General features: G+C 43.4%; 1 protein-coding gene across 1 annotated transcript in view; it reads left to right on the top strand.

Annotated features, from left to right (window-relative positions):
- The first annotated feature begins 1,039 nt into the window (after positions 1 to 1,039).
- LOC142201021 (small ribosomal subunit protein uS12) overlaps positions 1,040 to 20,568 on the top strand; it is a 61,761-nt gene continuing 42,232 nt past the window's right edge. The window contains exon 1 of the mRNA XM_075271829.1: positions 1,040 to 1,045. Within this exon, the coding sequence (XP_075127930.1) occupies positions 1,042 to 1,045 (4 nt within the window). The 5' untranslated portion in view covers positions 1,040 to 1,041. The remainder of the gene's footprint in view (positions 1,046 to 20,568) is intronic.

The following is a 20,568-nucleotide window of genomic DNA, read 5'->3' as shown; positions in this document are numbered from 1 at the left end:
GCCCTGCGTGCACGCTCATAGATAGTGAGACCAGTGTAGCCTTCACAATGCGAATAGAGACCCGGCATCCGCTGTAATAGAGAGGCGGATGCCGGGGAGGGTTAGACGCCGGCACAGGTGCCTGCAACATCGCTATGCTCCTGCCCTGCATGAAGCCAGCAGCGGCAGAAGCGATGCTGTTATTCCGCTCCTCCGACCCGCCCCCCCCCCCCCCAGAATAGCAGCATCGCTCTTGCCGCTGCTGGCTTCATGCAGGGCAGGAGCATAGTGATGTTGCAGGCATCTGTGCTGGCGTCTAACTCTCCCCGGCATCCGCCTCTCTATTACAGCGGATGCCGGGTCTGTATTGGCGGTCTCTTCCCCCCAAAGGGTAAACTACCCCCCCCCCCCCCTGCGGGCTCGCTCCTGTGCACTTAACCCCTCCTCCCTCCCCCCTCAGAGCAGCAGATACATCACTTGACTTATGAGCAGATAAGTCAAGGGATGTGTCAACAAAGAAATGAATAAAGTGATATAGTGGACAAAAAAAGCAGTTTTGCTGAAGCAGTGTATTTAGGAAAAGTCTTACATTCACATTAACAAGCAGTATAGATAGGATCCTTGTGATGGGACAACCCCTTTATAGCGCCAACATATTCCGCAGCGCTGTACAATTTGTAGGGGTCAGATACAGGCAGAAAGATACATAACAATGAACGTCATTTCACACAATGGGACTGAGCGCCCTGCTCACAAGAGCTTACAATCTATGAGGTAGAGGGGGTGACACAAGAGGTAGCAGGGGCGGTATTACTTATACAGAGGTCAGGCACTTTTGTAATAGAGGTCACTGTCATTACACAAACATAAGACTTTATGAGCCGTCAACAGTCGTGTCCTGTAACATGTGGATGGTGCCTGGACATATAAAGTTAGCCTGAAAAGACATCATATCATGTGGGGAAATGTGGGAGCGGGGACAGAGGAGGGTTAAATTTTGGGGACACTAATTATAGTACGGAAAGGTTTACATTAGGAATTGTGATCGGCCTGTCTGACAAGATGTGTCTTTAGTTTGCGTTTGAAGCTGTAGAAATTGGGAGTTAATCAGATTGTCCGGGGTAGAGCATTCCAGAGAAGTGGTGCAGCTCGGGAGAAGTCTTGTATACGAGCGGGGGAGGTTCTGATAATAGAGGATGTGAGTGTTAGGTCATTGAGTGAGCGGAGAGCACGGGTTGGGCGGTAGACAGAGATGAGGGAGGAAATGTAGGGAGGTGCGGCATTATGGAGAGCCTTGTGGGGGAGGGGGAGAACTTTATATTTTATTCTATAATGAATAGGCAGCCAATGTAACGACTGGCACAGACCGGAGGCATCGCTGTAGTGACCGGCACGGACCGGAGGCCTCGCTGTAGTGACCGGCACAGACCGGAGGCCTCGCTGTAGCGTCTAGCCTGATAGATGAGCCTGGCCACTGCATTCAGAATAGATTGCAGAGGGGAGAGTTTAGTGAGGGGAAGACCGATTAGTAAGGAGTTACAGTAGTCAAGGCGAGAATGAATCAGAGAGACAATAAGTGTCTTTAGTGTATCTCTGGTAAGGAAAGGGTGTATTCTGGAGATGTTTTTGAGGTGGAGGTGACATGAACGTGCGAGTGATTCAATATGAGGGGTGAAGGAAAGGTCTGCGCACACATGACCCCGAGGCAGCGGGCCTGCTGCCTAGGAGTTATAGTAAGGCCTGAGACTGCAATGGATATATCAGGGACAGATCTATTAGATGGTGGAAACAGTAGTAGTTCAGTCTTAGAGAGATTTAGTTTCAGATAGAGTGAGGACATGATATTTGAGACAGCAGAGAGACAGTCACTGGTGTTCTGTATGAGTGAAGGGGTGATGCAACGAGAAGATGTGTATAATTGAGTGTCATCGGCATAAAGATGGTATTGGTGCAAAAAAAGCGCCAGGGAAGGTGGGAGGGGAATCGAGTTTTTAGTTAGTTTACCATGCGGTGTTTAATTCGATTCGAACATGGCGGACAGCGTGATATCCGATCGAACATGTGTTCAATAGAACACTCTTCGCTCCTCTCTAGTCACTAACAGACGGAAGTAGCTGTGATAGAGATTCCAATGCAGAGATTGAGCAGTGCTCATTTGCATACAGACGGAAAAGATGGTTAGACGTCATTGCTGATGTTAAATTCATGTACAAAAAGATGAAAGTGCTGAGAAACCAAAAATGTCAAGTGACCGGAATTTGGAAAATGAGACCACCAGATCTTCGCGTCGTTCTGAGCTTTCACTTGGTCACAGACGGAGGTCTGCGGCCATTGACATAGGTATTAGATTCTGCTAGGCAGGGATAGGATAAGATAAGAGAGGAGAAGAAAACCAACAGCTCTTTTAATAGCTACATTGAAGGGAGAATCAAAAAAAATGATTGTCACAGTGTCTACCCACTAACGCTAACATGGGATTCACAGGCTGCATCAGCGCTACCCAGCTCTCCGCGGTGGGGATAATACTAAGTGGGATACACTGAAAGTGTATTCCCACGTACTCTATATACCCTTAATCCACATCCTAACAGTGTACCCCCCCCCCCCCCTGGCACTAACTGGCATACACTGAAATGCTCAGCCCATAGAATGTGGATTAAGGGTATATAGGGTGACAGTGTGCCCCCACACCCCCCCGCACCTAACTTATATACACTGGAATATTCAGAGCATATACGTAGCATCACGGTTGTCACGGTGTGTAATCCCCTTAAAGCAGATTTCCTCTACATACATTCAAAATCCCAGGATAATGAAGCTTCACCCAGGTTGTGACTGTTTTCATTCCCCAAATTATTTGGGGATGCATACACCTGAAATCTTAGCCTATTGCCATATTCACCTGGGTTGTCAGTGTTAATTCCCCAAATTATTTGGGGATACATACATACATTTTAATTCTCAGGCTAATGAAGCTTCACTAAGGTTGTGACAAGTGTGTAACCCCCCCAAAACCTTGGCATACATTCTAATTGTCAAGCTATAAAAGCTTTAGCCAGGTTGTGACGGTGTGTAACCCCACCAACACTAAGTGGGATACACATTAATTGTCAGACTATGTACGCTAAACCCAGCATTCCACGGTGTGTCCCCACAAAACCTAAGTGGGATACACACCAATTGTCAGGCTATGTACGCTCAACCCAAGGGATACAGGTCCAAATTATACACCCAATTACTGTAATTCGTAGAGGGATCGGAGAGGACAGGTCTGTGGTTGGCCAGGTACTCACGCAACATGCGCCTATACTTTTCCCTCATGATGACACTAGGCCCCTAACTGGCAGTAGTTTGGGCAGGGGGGGGGGGGGTAAACATTAACGTGTACCAGACCTTGTACAGTGTTCCCCTGGTGGTTGTGCAGCGGATGGAAGTTGTGAGCCTCATGGCCTCATATCCTCTCTGACGCCCACGAGGGTTTACGGAAACATTCCCATCACATTCTGCACCAGTTGCTTGTGCCAATTATTTTTGCAATTTTCTTTTCCTCTCCCCTAATATAACAAAGGAACAGACATTAGACCTATACCGGGGGTCGAGGCTTGCAAAAATCCAGTATTATTTGTTCTCCATGATGGGAAGTATGCGTTTGTCTCTTGAAAAGCAACCGGACATCAAGTCAGCCATGTGTGCCAGTGTGTTACTTGGCATGACTTTGCTGCCCCCAACTGTAAGGGTCACTCTCCATTTCCTCCATTTTCCACTCCCCTTCACACCATCTGTGGTGAAGCAATGGGATGCACTGAAGTGCACCCTCTAGCCTCGTGTGGGACAGGGACATCAGATGCCACTCCATCCCCCTCGTCTTCCTCCGCCAGCCAACGGTGCAAAGATGAGAGGAGTGTGCTCTGAATGTTTTCTGCCTAGCCGAGGCTACTTCTCACTTACGAAAATGGCCCCACTTTGACCAGTATATCAGGCACAATGGTGTAGGTTTCAAAGAACCATTGCACAAACAAATTGAAAATGTGGGCCATGTGTGGACTGTGTTTGAGTCTGGCAAGCTCCAGATCTGCTACTAGGTTCCAGCCATTATCACAGGCGCAAAAATGCCAAGCCCCAGGTGTAGCAGGGAAAAAAAAATGCCATCTCAGCCAGGATGGAATCCCTGACCTCGGAGGCAGTGTGCTGTCTGTCCCCCAAGCTGATGAGCTTCAGCACATCCTGCTGACATCTCCCCACACCAGTGTTACAGCATTTGCTGGGGTGGTAGCTGGGGTGGAGGTTGCAGCGTAGTAGGCTTTCAGTTAACTCCTGCCATGAATTTTGGCCAGGGAGAGGAGATAGGCCACCCCAGTTTGCACCCAGGGACCAGACTCCACTACATTCACCCTGCCTGTCATTAAAGATAAGCACTGCAGCATCCCTGACCACAGGCGCTTGTCGATTCGTTGGTGGGCAAGTTGACCTTGCAACAAAGTGCAGAACTCTGGGCCCGAATTATGTTATAGTACACGTACAAGCGCAAGGCGGGGACAGCACAAGAGAAGTTGTAACGGCTATGCCTGCCATAGGGAGGTGACCCAGCTGCCATCTGGCTACGGCTGTGCCCACCGCAGATACATCTGCTGTTCATGGTGGCTGTGGGCATGGCCAGCCGAAAGAGAGAACAACAGGAGGTGGGTTCGCAAAACACATATTTATTTTTTTGAAATTATTTTAAATAAAATAATGAAGCGCTGTACTGAATAAAATATTCTTTGGTTTTGACAGGATGAAGAGGAGGAACGCCATAGGCGACAACCTGCCGAGAAGAGAATATGGGTTCACCCAATAAAAGGACTAAGGCCGGAGAGGGGACACCATGGTCAACTATACCCCCAACTGAGACAGTAAGCTTTGTTTTTTATCTTATGTAGTATAGGCTAGTATATTATATACGTATTAGTAGACAAGATTGGACATAACATAGCGTGTAGTCGTAGTCTTATTTAACCTTGTTATGTATTTGAACTTTATGTAGGGGGCACCAGGGTACATGAGGATAGAGGCCTATATATGGGAGATTAGACTGTGTGACGGGGTCACTATGGGACATTACATTGTGTCGAGTAGTAATTGTCTTGAGGGCCAATCTTACATTTATGGCCTGTTCTGTGGTTATTTTTAATAAATCCACCATGTCGATGGCTTCTCTCCAGTGTGAATTCTCTGATATTCTCACAGCTCAGCCATGTGAAAGGCTTCTCTCCAGTGTGAATTTTCTGATATTCTCACAGCTCCGCCATGTGAAAGGCTTCTCTCCAGTGTGAATTCTCTGATATTCTCACGGCTCAGCCATGTGAAAGGCTTCTCTCCAGTGTGAATTCTCTGATATTCTCACAGCTCCGCCATGTGAAAGGCTTCTCTCCAGTGTGAATTCTCTGATATTCTCACAGCTCCGCCATGTGAAAGGCTTCTCTCCAGTGTGAATTCTCTGATATTCTCACAGCTCAGCCATGTGAAAGGCTTCTCTCCAGTGTGAATTTTCTGATATTCTCACAGCTCCGCCATGTGAAAGGCTTCTCTCCAGTGTGAATTTTCTGATATTCTCACAGCTCCGCCATGTGAAAGGCTTCTCTCCAGTGTGAATTCTCTGATATTCTCACAGCTCCGCTTTAATATTCTGAATCGCCTTCTGCAGAGAAAGTTATTCCATAACTTAAGGCAAAAGATTTTGTAAAAGCTACAAGAAGTTCTCTATAAGATAATATTTCGAGAATTCGGCTTCAGGATAAATGTCACTGCCAAACTATTACTGGAAAATTGGATAGATCCTAACTTCAATATGGCGATGAGCTTGTCACGTCACTGGATCGTGGTTAGGTAAGTATAGACTCCAGATCAGATAACTGTTTTTAGTAAATGAGAATATTTAGCGATCAGGAAGCCTGGAACAGACAATAGTGTCTGATAGCGGAGCCGCGGAGCGTTGGCTTCAGGAGAAAAAGGACCGTAGGCAAAATGATTGTGCCTGACCACAGGTCTACTAGACTGCAGGATCCACATATTACATGGCATATTAGGGCTATATGGTGTATTCATATAAAATATAACTTAAGTTATAAAATCTTTCACCATTGTAAGGTGCCGGTTCTTCCTCCGGTCAGTGTGCCGCACCTTGCTTCGCTAATTTATATCTGGGCTGCTGGGAGGAGCGGCTTGTCTTCGTGGAGGAGAATGAAGAGTGGACTTCTAAAATCTACATGTGGATAAGGTATAAAATACATATTTCCGATGGCTTTAGCTGCTGAGAAGCCGCGCTACCGTTTGCAGCAGCGCTATTCAGCTGGAACGCATGCCATTATGGACGTGCATTCCAAACTGAATGCCTGCGCGCATGCGCAGATGTGATTACATCATCCGTCCAGGACCTAAACCCAGAAACATAACCCTTTCAGTTTTTAGAGCACAAGCTGTCTGTGAAACCATTGGACTGTTACATTTACGATTATGTTCTAGTTTCATTGATGATTTTGGTTCCATCTATCTGATCTCTAGTTCCGCGCCTGCAGTCATTGTACTTGTGTAAAGTGCTGTGGTGAATGTGAATACGGCCCCTGGTCATAGTAACAGGTGTGTAATAGAAAACAGCACAGGGAATAGGAAATAATAGGAAACTTTAACAAACTACAGTATTTAGACGCGACCATCTTTTATTTTTTCTTTAGCAAACCGTCTCATGACAATGGATCGTGTAGACAAGAGAATTAGGATAAGAACCTACACTGAGGATTTCTGGCAGTTTGGTTTTACCTCAGCAGGAATTGAGAAACCACAATGTGTTATTTGTTGTGAATCTATGAAGCCGAACAAACTAAAACGCCATTCTGATAGCAAGCATCCAAGCTTTGCTGGCAAGGATATCGACTATTTTAGAAGCAAAGCTGATGGACGCAAGAAATGCAGATTTGACACTGGTGGCCAGGACCACAAACACAATGTAGCAGCTGTTGAAGCGTCATATTTGGTGGCACTCCGAATCGCCAGAGCTATGAAACCTCACACCATTGCTGAGGATTTACTGTTGCCAGCAGCAAAAGACACAGTTCGAGTAATGATTGGAAATGAAAATGTTCAAAAATGGAATGCAGTTTCCTTATCTAACGACACAGAAGAATACAGGACACGTCTGCCGATATTCTTGATCAGGTGATCCAGGAAATTAAATCTGCACCACTACCAATATTCAGTCTCCAGCTTGATGAATCTACAGACGTGGCAAACTGTTCCGAGTTATTGGTTTACGCGAGGTATATTAATGATGGCGACTGTTTTACAAACCACTTGAAACAACAACTGCACGTGATGTTTTTGACGCAGTCGGTTCATTTCTAAAAGCGCATAACATCTCCTGGGAAAAGGTTTGCGGTGTTTGTACAGATGGTGCTCCGGCTATGCTAGGATGTCGCTCAGGATTTCAACATTTGGTACAAAATGAAATCGCCAAAAGCGATCAGAACACACTGTATGATACATCGCCAAATATTAGCGATGAGGACACTGCTGCAAGATTTACAAGAAGTAATGAAAAGCGTCAGGAGCCCCAGGACTGTCACTTTTCCATGTCTAAACTGCCAGCAGTGCTCAAATGTCCTTAAGGGGGACAAGATATATCATCCCCATACCGGAGAAACACGACCAGTGAGGGATTACTTTACCTGCAACTTGAATTTTGTTGTTTACCTTATTAAATGTCCGTGCGGTCTCGCATACGTTGGAGAGACCACCCAATGTGTGCGAGATCGCATCAAGCAGGATAAATCCAACATCCATTGCCGTAACCTGCTGCTCCCGGTAACGGCACATTTGGACAGACTTGGACACAGCGTGTCACAGTTGAGGTACCAGGTCCTTGTACAGGTGAGCCTACCACGCCGTGGTGGTAATAGAATCAGGATGATCAAAAGAAGGGAGGCATATTGGATACACAGGCTCCAAACCATAGAGCCCAGGGGTCATAATGGCGAATATGAAATACAAAGCGTTCATCTAAGGGATTTCCACCTCATGGACATTTACTAATGACTTCCTTGCTGTTCCCGTGATCACTTACCGTGTCTTATTCCATTACAGGCTCGTTAGGACCACCTCCGGCTGACTCCCTGGGCCCGCACCAAATCATAGCCATTATTATTTTAATTTTTTTCAATTTTTAAATTTTTTTTAACTTTTCATTTTTCCATGGTTTCAATTTTCAGAATTATGTATAATTTTCAATTTTTATTTTCCTTGTTCTTTCAGATTTCATTATTTTATTTATTCTTTATTTTCCTTTCTTCTTGGTCTAGTCCATGATTATTCTATTGTCATTCCATTACTCACCATAACCCTAATATTTCCTTCCGTTTTCCAATATTATCTATTCCTATTAGAGATGTTCATGGCATTCCCTATCCCTTATAGTCTTGGCTAATTGTGTCCTTCATTACCTGGCATCACTAGATTATTCACAGAGATCTATTTATTCTGTTACTGGGTTAGCTCTCCATTCTGGTGTGCTGGGATAGTCCCTCTATAGTACAATCGTACAGCGCTATCACCTCGCTCCTTCTCTATTGAATACGCTACAATATTTCACTATCGCTCCATTGAGCACTACTGTATTGACGCATGCGCGTTGGGAGATTTTCCATACGAGCACTTGTACACATGCGCCATGTGGAACAATCATATCGGTCCATTTTTAACCACTAGAGAGACCGCCTAGCGGGCGCGCCATTACATACAGCCATGAGCTTTTTTCTTCTGGTTGCTGCACATAATACTCTGCTTATTTGCTTATATCTACCCACTTCAATTAGACTATTTTGCGGGCCTGGACGGGCAAGACGGGAGGTAAGGACCCCTGACAACGAGCTTTATGACCACGCGAACTTTGCTACAGGTGATCCCTGACATTTGCTTACTGTATACCATGTATAGGTTTACAGGACCTCTTCCTCTAACACACCTGCTTTGGTTTATACCTACTACGTCTACATATCAGATGAATACCTTTTACTAATGGGGTCACTGCTTTTATAGGACATCCCTCCTGACAGATCCTAAACCAAACAATAATTGTAAAAAAGTGTATTTTTGTACTAGTTTCAGTGCGCAATCTAAACAAATCACACGGATTGTTAAGAAACATTTGCCTCTGCTTCTCCAGGATGACATTATGGCGAATATTTTGTCTCACGTTGTCAGTTTGTCTCCAGGAGAGGCAGAACTTTGGGCAATGTCTTATCACCTGGTGTTTATACTCACTCAACAAACATTAACCCCTTAAGGACCAGGCCATTTTTTGGTTTCACATTTTCGTTTTTCCCTCCTCACATTTCAAGAGCCATAACTTTTTCATTTTTCAGTTCACAGAGTCACATGATAGCTTATTGTTTGCGGGACAAATTGTACTTTGTAATGGCACCATTCAATATGCTGTGCAATGTACTGGGAAGCTGGAAAAAAATTCAGAATGAGGCGCAATTGGAGAAAAAATGCATTTGCGCCATTTTCTTATGGGTTTAATTTTTACAGCATTCACTGTTTGGTACAAATGACACGTTACCTGTGTTCTACGTGTCAGTACAAACGCGGTGATACCAAATTTATATAGTATTTGAAATTTTTTGATACTTTTAAAAAAAATGATAAACTTTGCAAAATAGAAAAAAAAAATTGTGTCATCATGTTCTAACACCTGTAACTTTTTCATATTTCCATGTATGGAGCTGGTTGTGGTGTCTTTTTATGCGGGACAAGATGACGTTTCTATTGATACCATTTGGGGAAAGATCCGATGGTTTGATCACTTTTTATTCAATTTTTTATAGGAGGCAAAGTGTTGAAAAAAACGCTTTTTGGCTGTTTTTATTTTTTTTGCCGCTACGCCGTTCGCAGTACGGGATAAATGTTTTAATATTCTAATAGTTCGGGCATTTTGGAGCGCAGGGATACCTAATATGTTTATGTTTAATGTTCTTTAATTACTTTTATAGCTGATCTAGGGAAAGGGGGGTGATTTGAACTTTTATATTTTTTTTATTTTTTTAATACGTTTAAAAACTTTTTTTTTTCTTCTGTTACATTTATGATCAGACCCCTTAGGTACCTTGAAACCTAGGGGGTCTGATCGCCCATACTATTCACTGCAATACTACAGTATTGCAGTGAATAGGAAAATCGCAGCACTTCTATTAGAGGCTGCCTCTGGCATCGTGTAATAGATCTCGGGCAGAGACAAGCCTGGAAGCCTTCAATAGGCTTCCGGCTGTCATAGCAACCGATCACCGCCCTCTTGTGACGTTCAGGAGGGCGGCGATCGGCAAAACATGGCGGCGCCCATGCCGCCGGCGCGGTTTACACACTGCGGTCACGTTTGACCGCAGTGTGTAAAGGGTTAACAGCAGCGATCGGCTCGGGCACCGACCGCTGCTGTTAGTGGCAGGTCCTGGCTGTATTATACAGCCGGCATCTGCCGTGTATGGAGCGAGCTCAGCGTGTGAGCTCGCTCCATACATCCCCATGCGACCCATGACGTACAGTTACGTCAAGGGTCGCTAAGGGGTTAATACAACTTGGCTCAAATTGGCTGGATTCTGTAGGTGTGGTGCCGCCAGGTGCAAGGTTTGTCAATTCACCAAAAAAACTTCCATCTTTTCAAGTAATACAACAGAAAAAACGTATCGTATTCACGATTTTTTAAATTGTGGATGGAAATACGTGGTATATCAGATTGTGATTTGTATTATGTAGGGTGTACTACCCGGAATTTGAGAACACATATATCTGAACACCTTGCAGATTGTAATAAATTTACAATGATGCTGGGATCATTACCAGGTATAGGTATAGGTTAGTCTTCTCTACACCGGGCTGACGAGATGCAATAACATCGAAACGGCCATCCTCGGTTGAGAGACTATACCTGGTAATAATCCCAGCATCATTGCAAAACAAAGGCCTCTTGGAAGGTCAAGCATGATGTTAAAGGGAGCAGCCTGTATTGGGTCATATCACTGAGATTCTGACTTTCTAATTACATCAGGAAAGACAGATTTGCATATTCTCCCCATGGTCCTTTGCGAAGTGGAGTGCTAAAGGCTTAATAAGTCTCCACACACCTATATGGTGGTCTCTCCCTAAGGAGTGACGATATCCCCTTATCTACTTGATGAACACACCGATGAGGACACTTGAATAGCAGCATTTGTATTTCGATTCAGATTTGAACACGACGTTTTCAAACACAGACAGTGATCATGGGATTATTTCATTTCTCCAGTTTCATGTCACGTGTTTTAGTTTTCCTTCACAACAGCGTTGGCCCAGGTTCTTTATCATTATCATATGTGGATACAACATACAGAGTGAGTAGATATTTATTGTGTGAATCTGGTCCTATCAGAATAGAGTTCATACTCAGTGTTGATGTTTGTGCGATATCTCCCTATAGACATGCGATATGTACATGGACTTATTGGCATTTAGGTAAACTCGCACAAACATGACCAGATAGAGTTACAGATACACAAAATATGCGGTTTAGGGATCACCTCTTCCCCTGTGTTATGTTCTTCCTGTTCACTTGGATTACATATGCGTTAATATATGTTTATACATCATCATTATATGTTTAGAATTTAATTTTGAGATATATATATATATATGTGTATATACATGTTTTTTTTGTGACAATGTTATGTATAGGTTTTTGTGTTTTTTTCTCTTGTTTTTGTTGTTTTATATTATATATATATATATATTGGGTGCATTTGTCTTAAGTGTTATGCCGCATGTCCAGATATCAGGTGTTTACTATATCCAATTATGGACGGGAGGGGTATATATACCTTGGTGTTCTATGGGTAAATACGGCTATGAGTAAGGGGTGCAGCCCAGAAATGCGTCAGTCGTTGATGTGTTGGTATCGTCGGTGTGGTATGTTTTTGTGAAACGTTATTTGTTGTTGAATATGCTCGTTGTCTCCCATCATAAGTTTATATGGACAGATATTTTTGCTATTACAAGCCGAAGTTTTATTGATGATAACATGACGAGCTGGGGAGACTCCATTTTTCTTGCATGGATGTTTATTCGTCTGCACCCGGCAGACATTACCCGTGCACGCTGATACTGGGAGTAATGGCTGCGAATTCCTCTATGTCTGTACTGCTTTTATAGACATGGGAACAGCCTAAAGAAGAGGAGTCTTGCATCGCTTTACTATATGCAGATATTTATTGTCATCTTTCTATTGTTTATCTGGGAGACCATTAGATGTATCAGGACATGTTGATCAATCTTCCTTGACTACTATAGATTGTGATCCAGGATCTGTAATACTGCTGTATATCCAGCTTATACCAACACTAGCTGGTACCCGCGACTTCGTCTGCGGTGATTGTAGCAGTGGGTATATACAGGCGTGGGTTAAGGTTTTCGTACTGTGTATAAGGTATGGGATATGAAATGTAAGTTTGTATCTTGTTTTTGCTGTAATTCAGAGAATACGTGAGACTTTTGTGTTGCAGTTACTTTGTATTAGAGCTGCTATATATACGGTGTTGTGAGAAACTTTACATAGTGACTTTGGGACAGAGGTATTTGAAGTTAACCCTTTGGCGCCAATGGCATTTTTTGATTTTCGTCTTTCGTTTTTGACTCCCCTCCTTCTAAACCCCATAACTTTTTTATTTCTCCGCTCCCAGAGTCATATGAGGTCTTAATTTTTCCTGGGACAAATTTTTCTCCATGATGCCACCATTATTTATTCTATATAATGTACTGGGAAGCAGGGAAAAAATTCTGAATGGGGTGGATTTGAAGGGAAAATGCAGTTCTGCGACTTTCTTACGGGCTTTGGTTTTACAGCGTTCACTGTGCAACCAAAATGACCTGTCCCCTGTATTCTGTGTTTCGTTACGATTCCGGGGATACCAAATTTATATGATTTTATTTATATTTTGACCCCTTAAAAAAATCCAAAACTGTGTTAAAAAACTTTTTTTTGAAAAGTCGCCATATTCTGACAGCCGTAACTTTTTTATACGTGCGTATACGGGGATGTATAGGGCGTTTTTTTTGCGGGAGCGGGTGTACTTTGTAGTTCTACCATTTTCGGGAAATGTTATTGCTTTGATCACTTTTTATTCAAATTTTTATCAGAATCAAAACAGTGAAAAAACGGCGGTTTGGCACTTTTGACCATTTTTCCCGCTACGGCGTTTACCGTACAGGAAAAATATTTGTATAGCTTTGTAGAGCAGGCGATTTCGGACGCGGGGATACCTAACATGTATGTGTTTCACAGTTTTTAACTACTTTTATATGTGTTCTAGGGAAAGGGGGGTGATTTGAATTTTTAATCCTTTTTTTTTTTGTTTTTTATATTTTTTTTACTTTTTTAAACTTTTTTTTTGCATTTATTAGACCGCCTAGGGGTATTGACATGGGTGGACGGTGTCGCGGATTGTCAGAGCGGTGGGGGTCGGCAAACATGGCTGTTCCGGAGCGTTAAAGAGCGCCTCCTGGAGTATCGTTAAGGTGAGGGGCAAAGTGGTAAAGTATATGTATATGAGATTGTGTGGGGTGAGGGGCGAGGCTGCAGAGGGCAATAGGAATTTTGTGGCTTGCTATGGTCCAAATTGTGTGAGATTGCAGATGGTGATGTGAGTTTGGGGTTTGTGGGGGTCCTGGGAAAAACGTATGTGCGCTATTGTGACGAAAAGTAGCCTATTGCGCAATGGGGTGTATTAACTATGTTTGTGGAAAATTTCAGCCAAATCGGTCGAGCAGGTTTTGCGTGATTGAGGAACAAACATCCGAACATGCAAACCCACAAACACACAAACTTTCACATTTATAATATTAATAGGATATGGCTGACTGTATATGATGTATATATTGTGTCATCACCTACATGTGACCTCTGACCATTGTTTCTGTTCATTTACACTTTATTTTTATGTTTCACGTAGAGTCTGAGGAAAGTCTTTGGACCGAAAGTGCTGACGCAAACCCTACAATAAATGGTGACTGGTTTACACATAACCTTGTGTGGAGCTCCTTCTATTATTTACAAGACGGGGTGGGACCCTAACTCCACAAACGGGGGGACGACTGTATCCCTATATCCACTGGAAGAGCCGCCATATTGTTATATAACCTGCCTCATGTAGTGATTACAGGACCTACTACACCCCACTGTATATACAGCCGCCATATTGTTATATAACCTGCCTCATGTAGTGATTACAGACCCTACTACACCCCCACTGTATATACAGCCGCCATATTGTTATATAACCTGCCTCATGTAGTGATTACAGACCTACTACACCCCACTGTATATACAGCCGCCATATTGTTATATAACCTGCCTCATGTAGTGATTACAGGACCTACTACACCCCACTGTATATACAGCCGCCATATTGTTATATAATGTGCCTCATGTAGTGATTACAGACCCTACTACACCCCACTATATATACAGCCGCCATATTGTTATATAACCTGCCTCATGTAGTGATTACAGACCCTACTACACCCCACTGTATATACAGCCGCCATATTGTTATATAACCTGCCTCATGTAGTGATTACAGGACCTACTACACCCCACTGTATATACAGCCGCCATATTGTTATATAATGTGCCTCATGTAGTGATTACAGACCCTACTACACCCCACTGTATATACAGCCGCCATATTGTTATATAACCTGCCTCATGTAGTGATTACAGGACCTACTACACCCCACTGTATATACAGCCGCCATATTGTTATATAACCTGCCTCATGTAGTTAATACAGGACCTACTACACCCCCACTGTATATACAGCCGCCATATTGTTATATAACCTGCCTCATGTACTGATTACAGGACCTACTACACCCCACTGTATATACAGCCGCCATATTGTTATATAACCTGCCTCATGTAGTGATTACAGGCCCTACTACACCCCCACTATATATACAGCCGCCATATTGTTATATAACCTGCCTCATGTAGTGATTACAGACCCTACTACACCCCCACTGTATATACAGCCGCCATATTGTTATATACCCTGCCTCATGTACTGATTACAGGACCTACTACACCCCCACTATATATACAGCCGCCATATTGTTATATAACCTGCCTCATGTAGTGATTACAGGACCTACTACACCCCACTGTATATACAGCCGCCATATTGTTATATACCCTGCCTCATGTAGTGATTACAGACCCTACTACACCCCACTGTATATACAGCCGCCATATTGTTAAATAACCTGCCTCATGTAGTGATTACAGACCCTACTACACCCCACTGTATATACAGCCGCCATATTGTTATATAACCTGCCTCATGTAGTGATTACAGACCCTACTACACCCCACTGTATATACAGCCGCCATATTGTTATATAACCTGCCTCATGTAGTGATTACAGGCCCTACTACACCCCCACTATATATACAGCCGCCATATTGTTATATAACCTGCCTCATGTAGTGATTACAGACCCTACTACACCCCCACTGTATATACAGCCGCCATATTGTTATATACCCTGCCTCATGTACTGATTACAGGACCTACTACACCCCCACTATATATACAGCCGCCATATTGTTATATAACCTGCCTCATGTAGTGATTACAGGACCTACTACACCCCACTGTATATACAGCCGCCATATTGTTATATACCCTGCCTCATGTAGTGATTACAGACCCTACTACACCCCACTGTATATACAGCCGCCATATTGTTAAATAACCTGCCTCATGTAGTGATTACAGACCCTACTACACCCCACTGTATATACAGCCGCCATATTGTTATATAACCTGCCTCATGTAGTGATTACAGACCCTACTACACCCCACTGTATATACAGCCGCCATATTGTTATATAACCTGCTTCATGTAGTGATTACAGACCCTACTACACCCCACTGTATATACAGCCGCCATATTGTTATATAACCTGCCTCATGTAGTGATTACAGGACCCTACTACACCCCCACTGTATATACAGCCGCCATATTGTTATATAACCTGCCTCATGTAGTGATTACAGACCTACTACACCCCACTGTATATACAGCCGCCATATTGTTATATAACCTGCCTCATGTAGTGATTACAGGACCTACTACACCCCACTGTATATACAGCCGCCATATTGTTATATAACCTGCCTCATGTAGTGATTACAGGACCTACTACATCCCCACTGTATATACAGCCGCCATATTGTTATATACCCTGCCTCATGTAGTGATTACAGACCCTACTACACCCCACTGTATATACAGCCGCCATATTGTTATATAACCTGCCTCATGTAGTGATTACAGACCCTACTACACCCCCACTGTATATACAGCCGCCATATTGTTATATAACCTGCCTCATGTAGTGATAACCTGCCTCATGTAGTGATTACAGGACCTACTACACCCCCACTGTATATACAGCCGCCATATTGTTATATAACCTGCTCATGTAGCGATTACAGGACCTACTACACCCCCCACTAGTATATACAGCCGCCATATTGTTCATATAACCTGCCTCATGTAGTGATTACAGGACCCTACTACACCCCACTGTATATACAGCCGCCATATTGTTATATAACCTGCCTCATGTAGTGATTACAGACCCTACTACACCCCACTGTATATACAGCCGCCATATTGTTATATAACCTGCCTCATGTAGTGATTACAGGACCCTACTACACCCCACTGTATATACAGCCGCCATATTGTTATATAACCTGCCTCATGTAGTGATTACAGACCCTACTACACCCCACTGTATATACAGCCGCCATATTGTTATATAACCTGCCTCATGTAGTGATTACAGACCCTACTACACCCACTGTATATACAGCCCCGCATATTGTTATATAACCTGCCTCATGTAGTGATTACAGACCCTACTACACCCCCACTGTATATACAGCCGCCATATTGTTATATAACCTGCCTCATGTAGTGATTACAGGACCTACTACACCCCCACTGTATATACAGCCGCCATATTGTTATATAACCTGCCTCATGTAGTGATTACAGGACCTACTACACCCCACTGTATATACAGCCGCCATATTGTTATATAACCTGCCTCATGTAGTGATTACAGGACCCTACTACACCCCCACTGTATATACAGCCGCCATATTGTTATATAACCTGCCTCATGTAGTGATTACAGACCTACTACACCCCACTGTATATACAGCCGCCATATTGTTATATAACCTGCCTCATGTAGTGATTACAGGACCCTACTACAACCCCCACTGTATATACAGCCGCCATATTGTTATATAACCTGCCTCATGTAGTGATTACAGACCCTACTACACCCCACTGTATATACAGCCGCCATATTGTTATATAACCTGCCTCATGTAGTGATTACAACCCTACTACACCCCACTGTATATACAGCCGCCATATTGTTATATAACCCTGCCTCATGTAGTGATTACAGGACCTACTAACCCCCACTGTATATACAGCCGCCATATTGTTATATAACCTGCCTCATGTAGTGATTACAGGACCCTACTACACCCCACTGTATATACAGCCGCCATATTGTTATATAACCTGCCTCATGTAGTGATTACAGGACCCTACTACACCCCCACTGTATATACAGCCGCCATATTGTTATATAACCTGCCTCATGTAGTGATTACAGACCCTACTACACCCACTGTATATACAGCCGCCATATTGTTATATAACCTGCCTCATGTAGTGATTACAGACCCTACTACACCCCACTGTATATACAGCCGCCATATTGTTATATAACCTGCCTCATGTAGTGATTACAGACCTACTACACCCCACTGTATATACAGCCGCCATATTGTTATATAACCTGCTCATGTAAGTGATTACAGATCCTACTACACCCCCACTGTATATACAGCCGACATATTGTTATATAACCAGCCTCATGTAGTGATTACAGGACCTACTACACCCCACTGTATATACAGCCGCCATATTGTTATATACCCTGCCTCATGTACTGATTACAGGACCTACTACACCCCCACTATATATACAGCCGCCATATTGTTATATAACCTGCCTCATGTAGTGATTACAGACCCTACTACACCCCACTGTATATACAGCCGCCATATTGTTATATACCCTGCCTCATGTAGTGATTACAGACCCTACTACACCCCACTGTATATACAGCCGCCATATTGTTATATACCCTGCTCATGTAGTGATTACAGACCCTACTACACCCCACTGTATATACAGCCGCCATATTGTTATATAACCTGCCTCATGTAGTGATTACAGACCCTACTACACCCCACTGTATATACAGCCGCCATATTGTTATATAACCTGCCTCATGTAGTGATTACAGACCCTACTACACCCCACTGTATATACAGCCGCCATATTGTTATATAACCTGCCTCATGTAGTGATTACAGACCCTACTACACCCCCACTGTATATACAGCCGCCATATTGTTATATAACCTGCCTCATGTAGTGATTACAGACCCTACTACACCCCACTGTATATACAGCCGCCATATTGTTATATACCCTGCCTCATGTAGTGATTACAGACCCTACTACACCCCCACTGTATATACAGCCGCCATATTGTTATATACCCTGCTCATGTAGTGATTACAGACCCTACTACACCCCACTGTATATACAGCCGCCATATTGTTATATAACCTGCCTCATGTAGTGATTACAGGACCTACTACACCCCCACTGTATATACAGCCGCCATATTGTTATATAATGTGCCTCATGTAGTGATTACAGGACCTACTACACCCCACTGTATATACATGCCGCCATATTTGTTATATACCCTGCCTCATGTAGTGATTACAGGACCTACTACACCCCACTGTATATACAGCCGCCATATTGTTATATAACCTGCCTCATGTAGTGATTACAGACCCTACTACACCCCCACTGTATATACAGCCGCCATATTGTTATATAACCTGCCTCATGTAGTGATTACAGGACCTACTACATCCCCACTGTATATACAGCCGCCATATTGTTATATAATGTGCCTCATGTAGTGATTACAGACCCTACTACACCCCACTGTATATACAGCCGCCATAGTTGTTATATAACCTGCCTCATGTAGTGATTACAGGACCCTACTACACCCCCACTGTATATACAGCCGCCATATTGTTATATAACCTGCCTCATGTAGTGATTACAGACCCTACTACACCCCACTGTATATACAGCCGACATATTGTTATATAACCTGCCTCATGTAGTGATTACAGGACCTACTACACCCCACTGTATATACAGCCGCCATATTGTTATATAACCTGCCTCATGTAGTGATTACAGACCCTACTACACCCCACTGTATATACAGCCGACATATTGTTATATAACCTGCCTCATGTAGTGATTACAGACCCTACTACACCCCCACTGTATATACAGCCGCCATATTGTTATATAACCTGCCTCATGTAGTGATTACAGACCCTACTACACCCCACTGTATATACAGCCGCCATATTGTTATATAACCTGCCTCATGTAGTGATTACAGGACCTACTACATCCCCACTGTATATACAGCCGCCATATTGTTATATAACCTGCCTCATGTAGTGATTACAGGACCCTACTACACCCCCACTGTATATACAGCCGCCATATTGTTATATACCCTGCCTCATGTAGTGATTACAGGACCCTACTACACCCCACTGTATATACAGCCGCCATATTGTTATATACCCTGCCTCATGTAGTGATTACAGACCTACTACACCCCACTGTATATACAGCCGCCATATTGTTATATACCCTGCTCATGTAGTGATTACAGACCTACTACACCCCACTGTATATACAGCCGCCATATTGTTATATAACCTGCCTCATGTAGTGATTACAGGACCCTACTACACCCCACTGTATATACAGCCGCCATATTGTTATATAACCTGCCTCATGTAGTGATTACAGACCCTACTACACCCCACTGTATATACAGCCGCCATATTGTTATATAACCTGCCTCATGTAGTGATTACAGGACCTACTACACCCCACTGTATATACAGCCGCCATATTGTTATATAACCCTGCCTCATGTAGTGATTACAGACCCTACTACACCCCACTGTATATACAGCCGCCATATTGTTATATAACCTGCCTCATGTAGTGATTACAGACCCTACTACACCCCCACTGTATATACAGCCGCCATATTGTTATATAACCTGCCTCATGTAGTGATTACAGGACCTACTACATCCCCACTGTATATACAGCCGCCATATTGTTATATAATGTGCCTCATGTAGTGATTACAGACCCTACTACACCCCACTGTATATACAGCCGCCATATTGTTATATAACCTGCCTCATGTAGTGATTACAGACCCTACTACACCCCCACTGTATATACAGCCGCCATATTGTTATATACCTGCCTCATGTAGTGATTACAGACCCTACTACACCCCAC

Source organism: Leptodactylus fuscus, chromosome 4, assembly GCF_031893055.1.
Source record: "Leptodactylus fuscus isolate aLepFus1 chromosome 4, aLepFus1.hap2, whole genome shotgun sequence".
Classification (NCBI taxonomy): domain Eukaryota; kingdom Metazoa; phylum Chordata; class Amphibia; order Anura; family Leptodactylidae; genus Leptodactylus; species Leptodactylus fuscus.
Note: the sequence above shows the minus strand (reverse complement) of the source record. Positions and strands in the feature narration are given on the sequence as shown.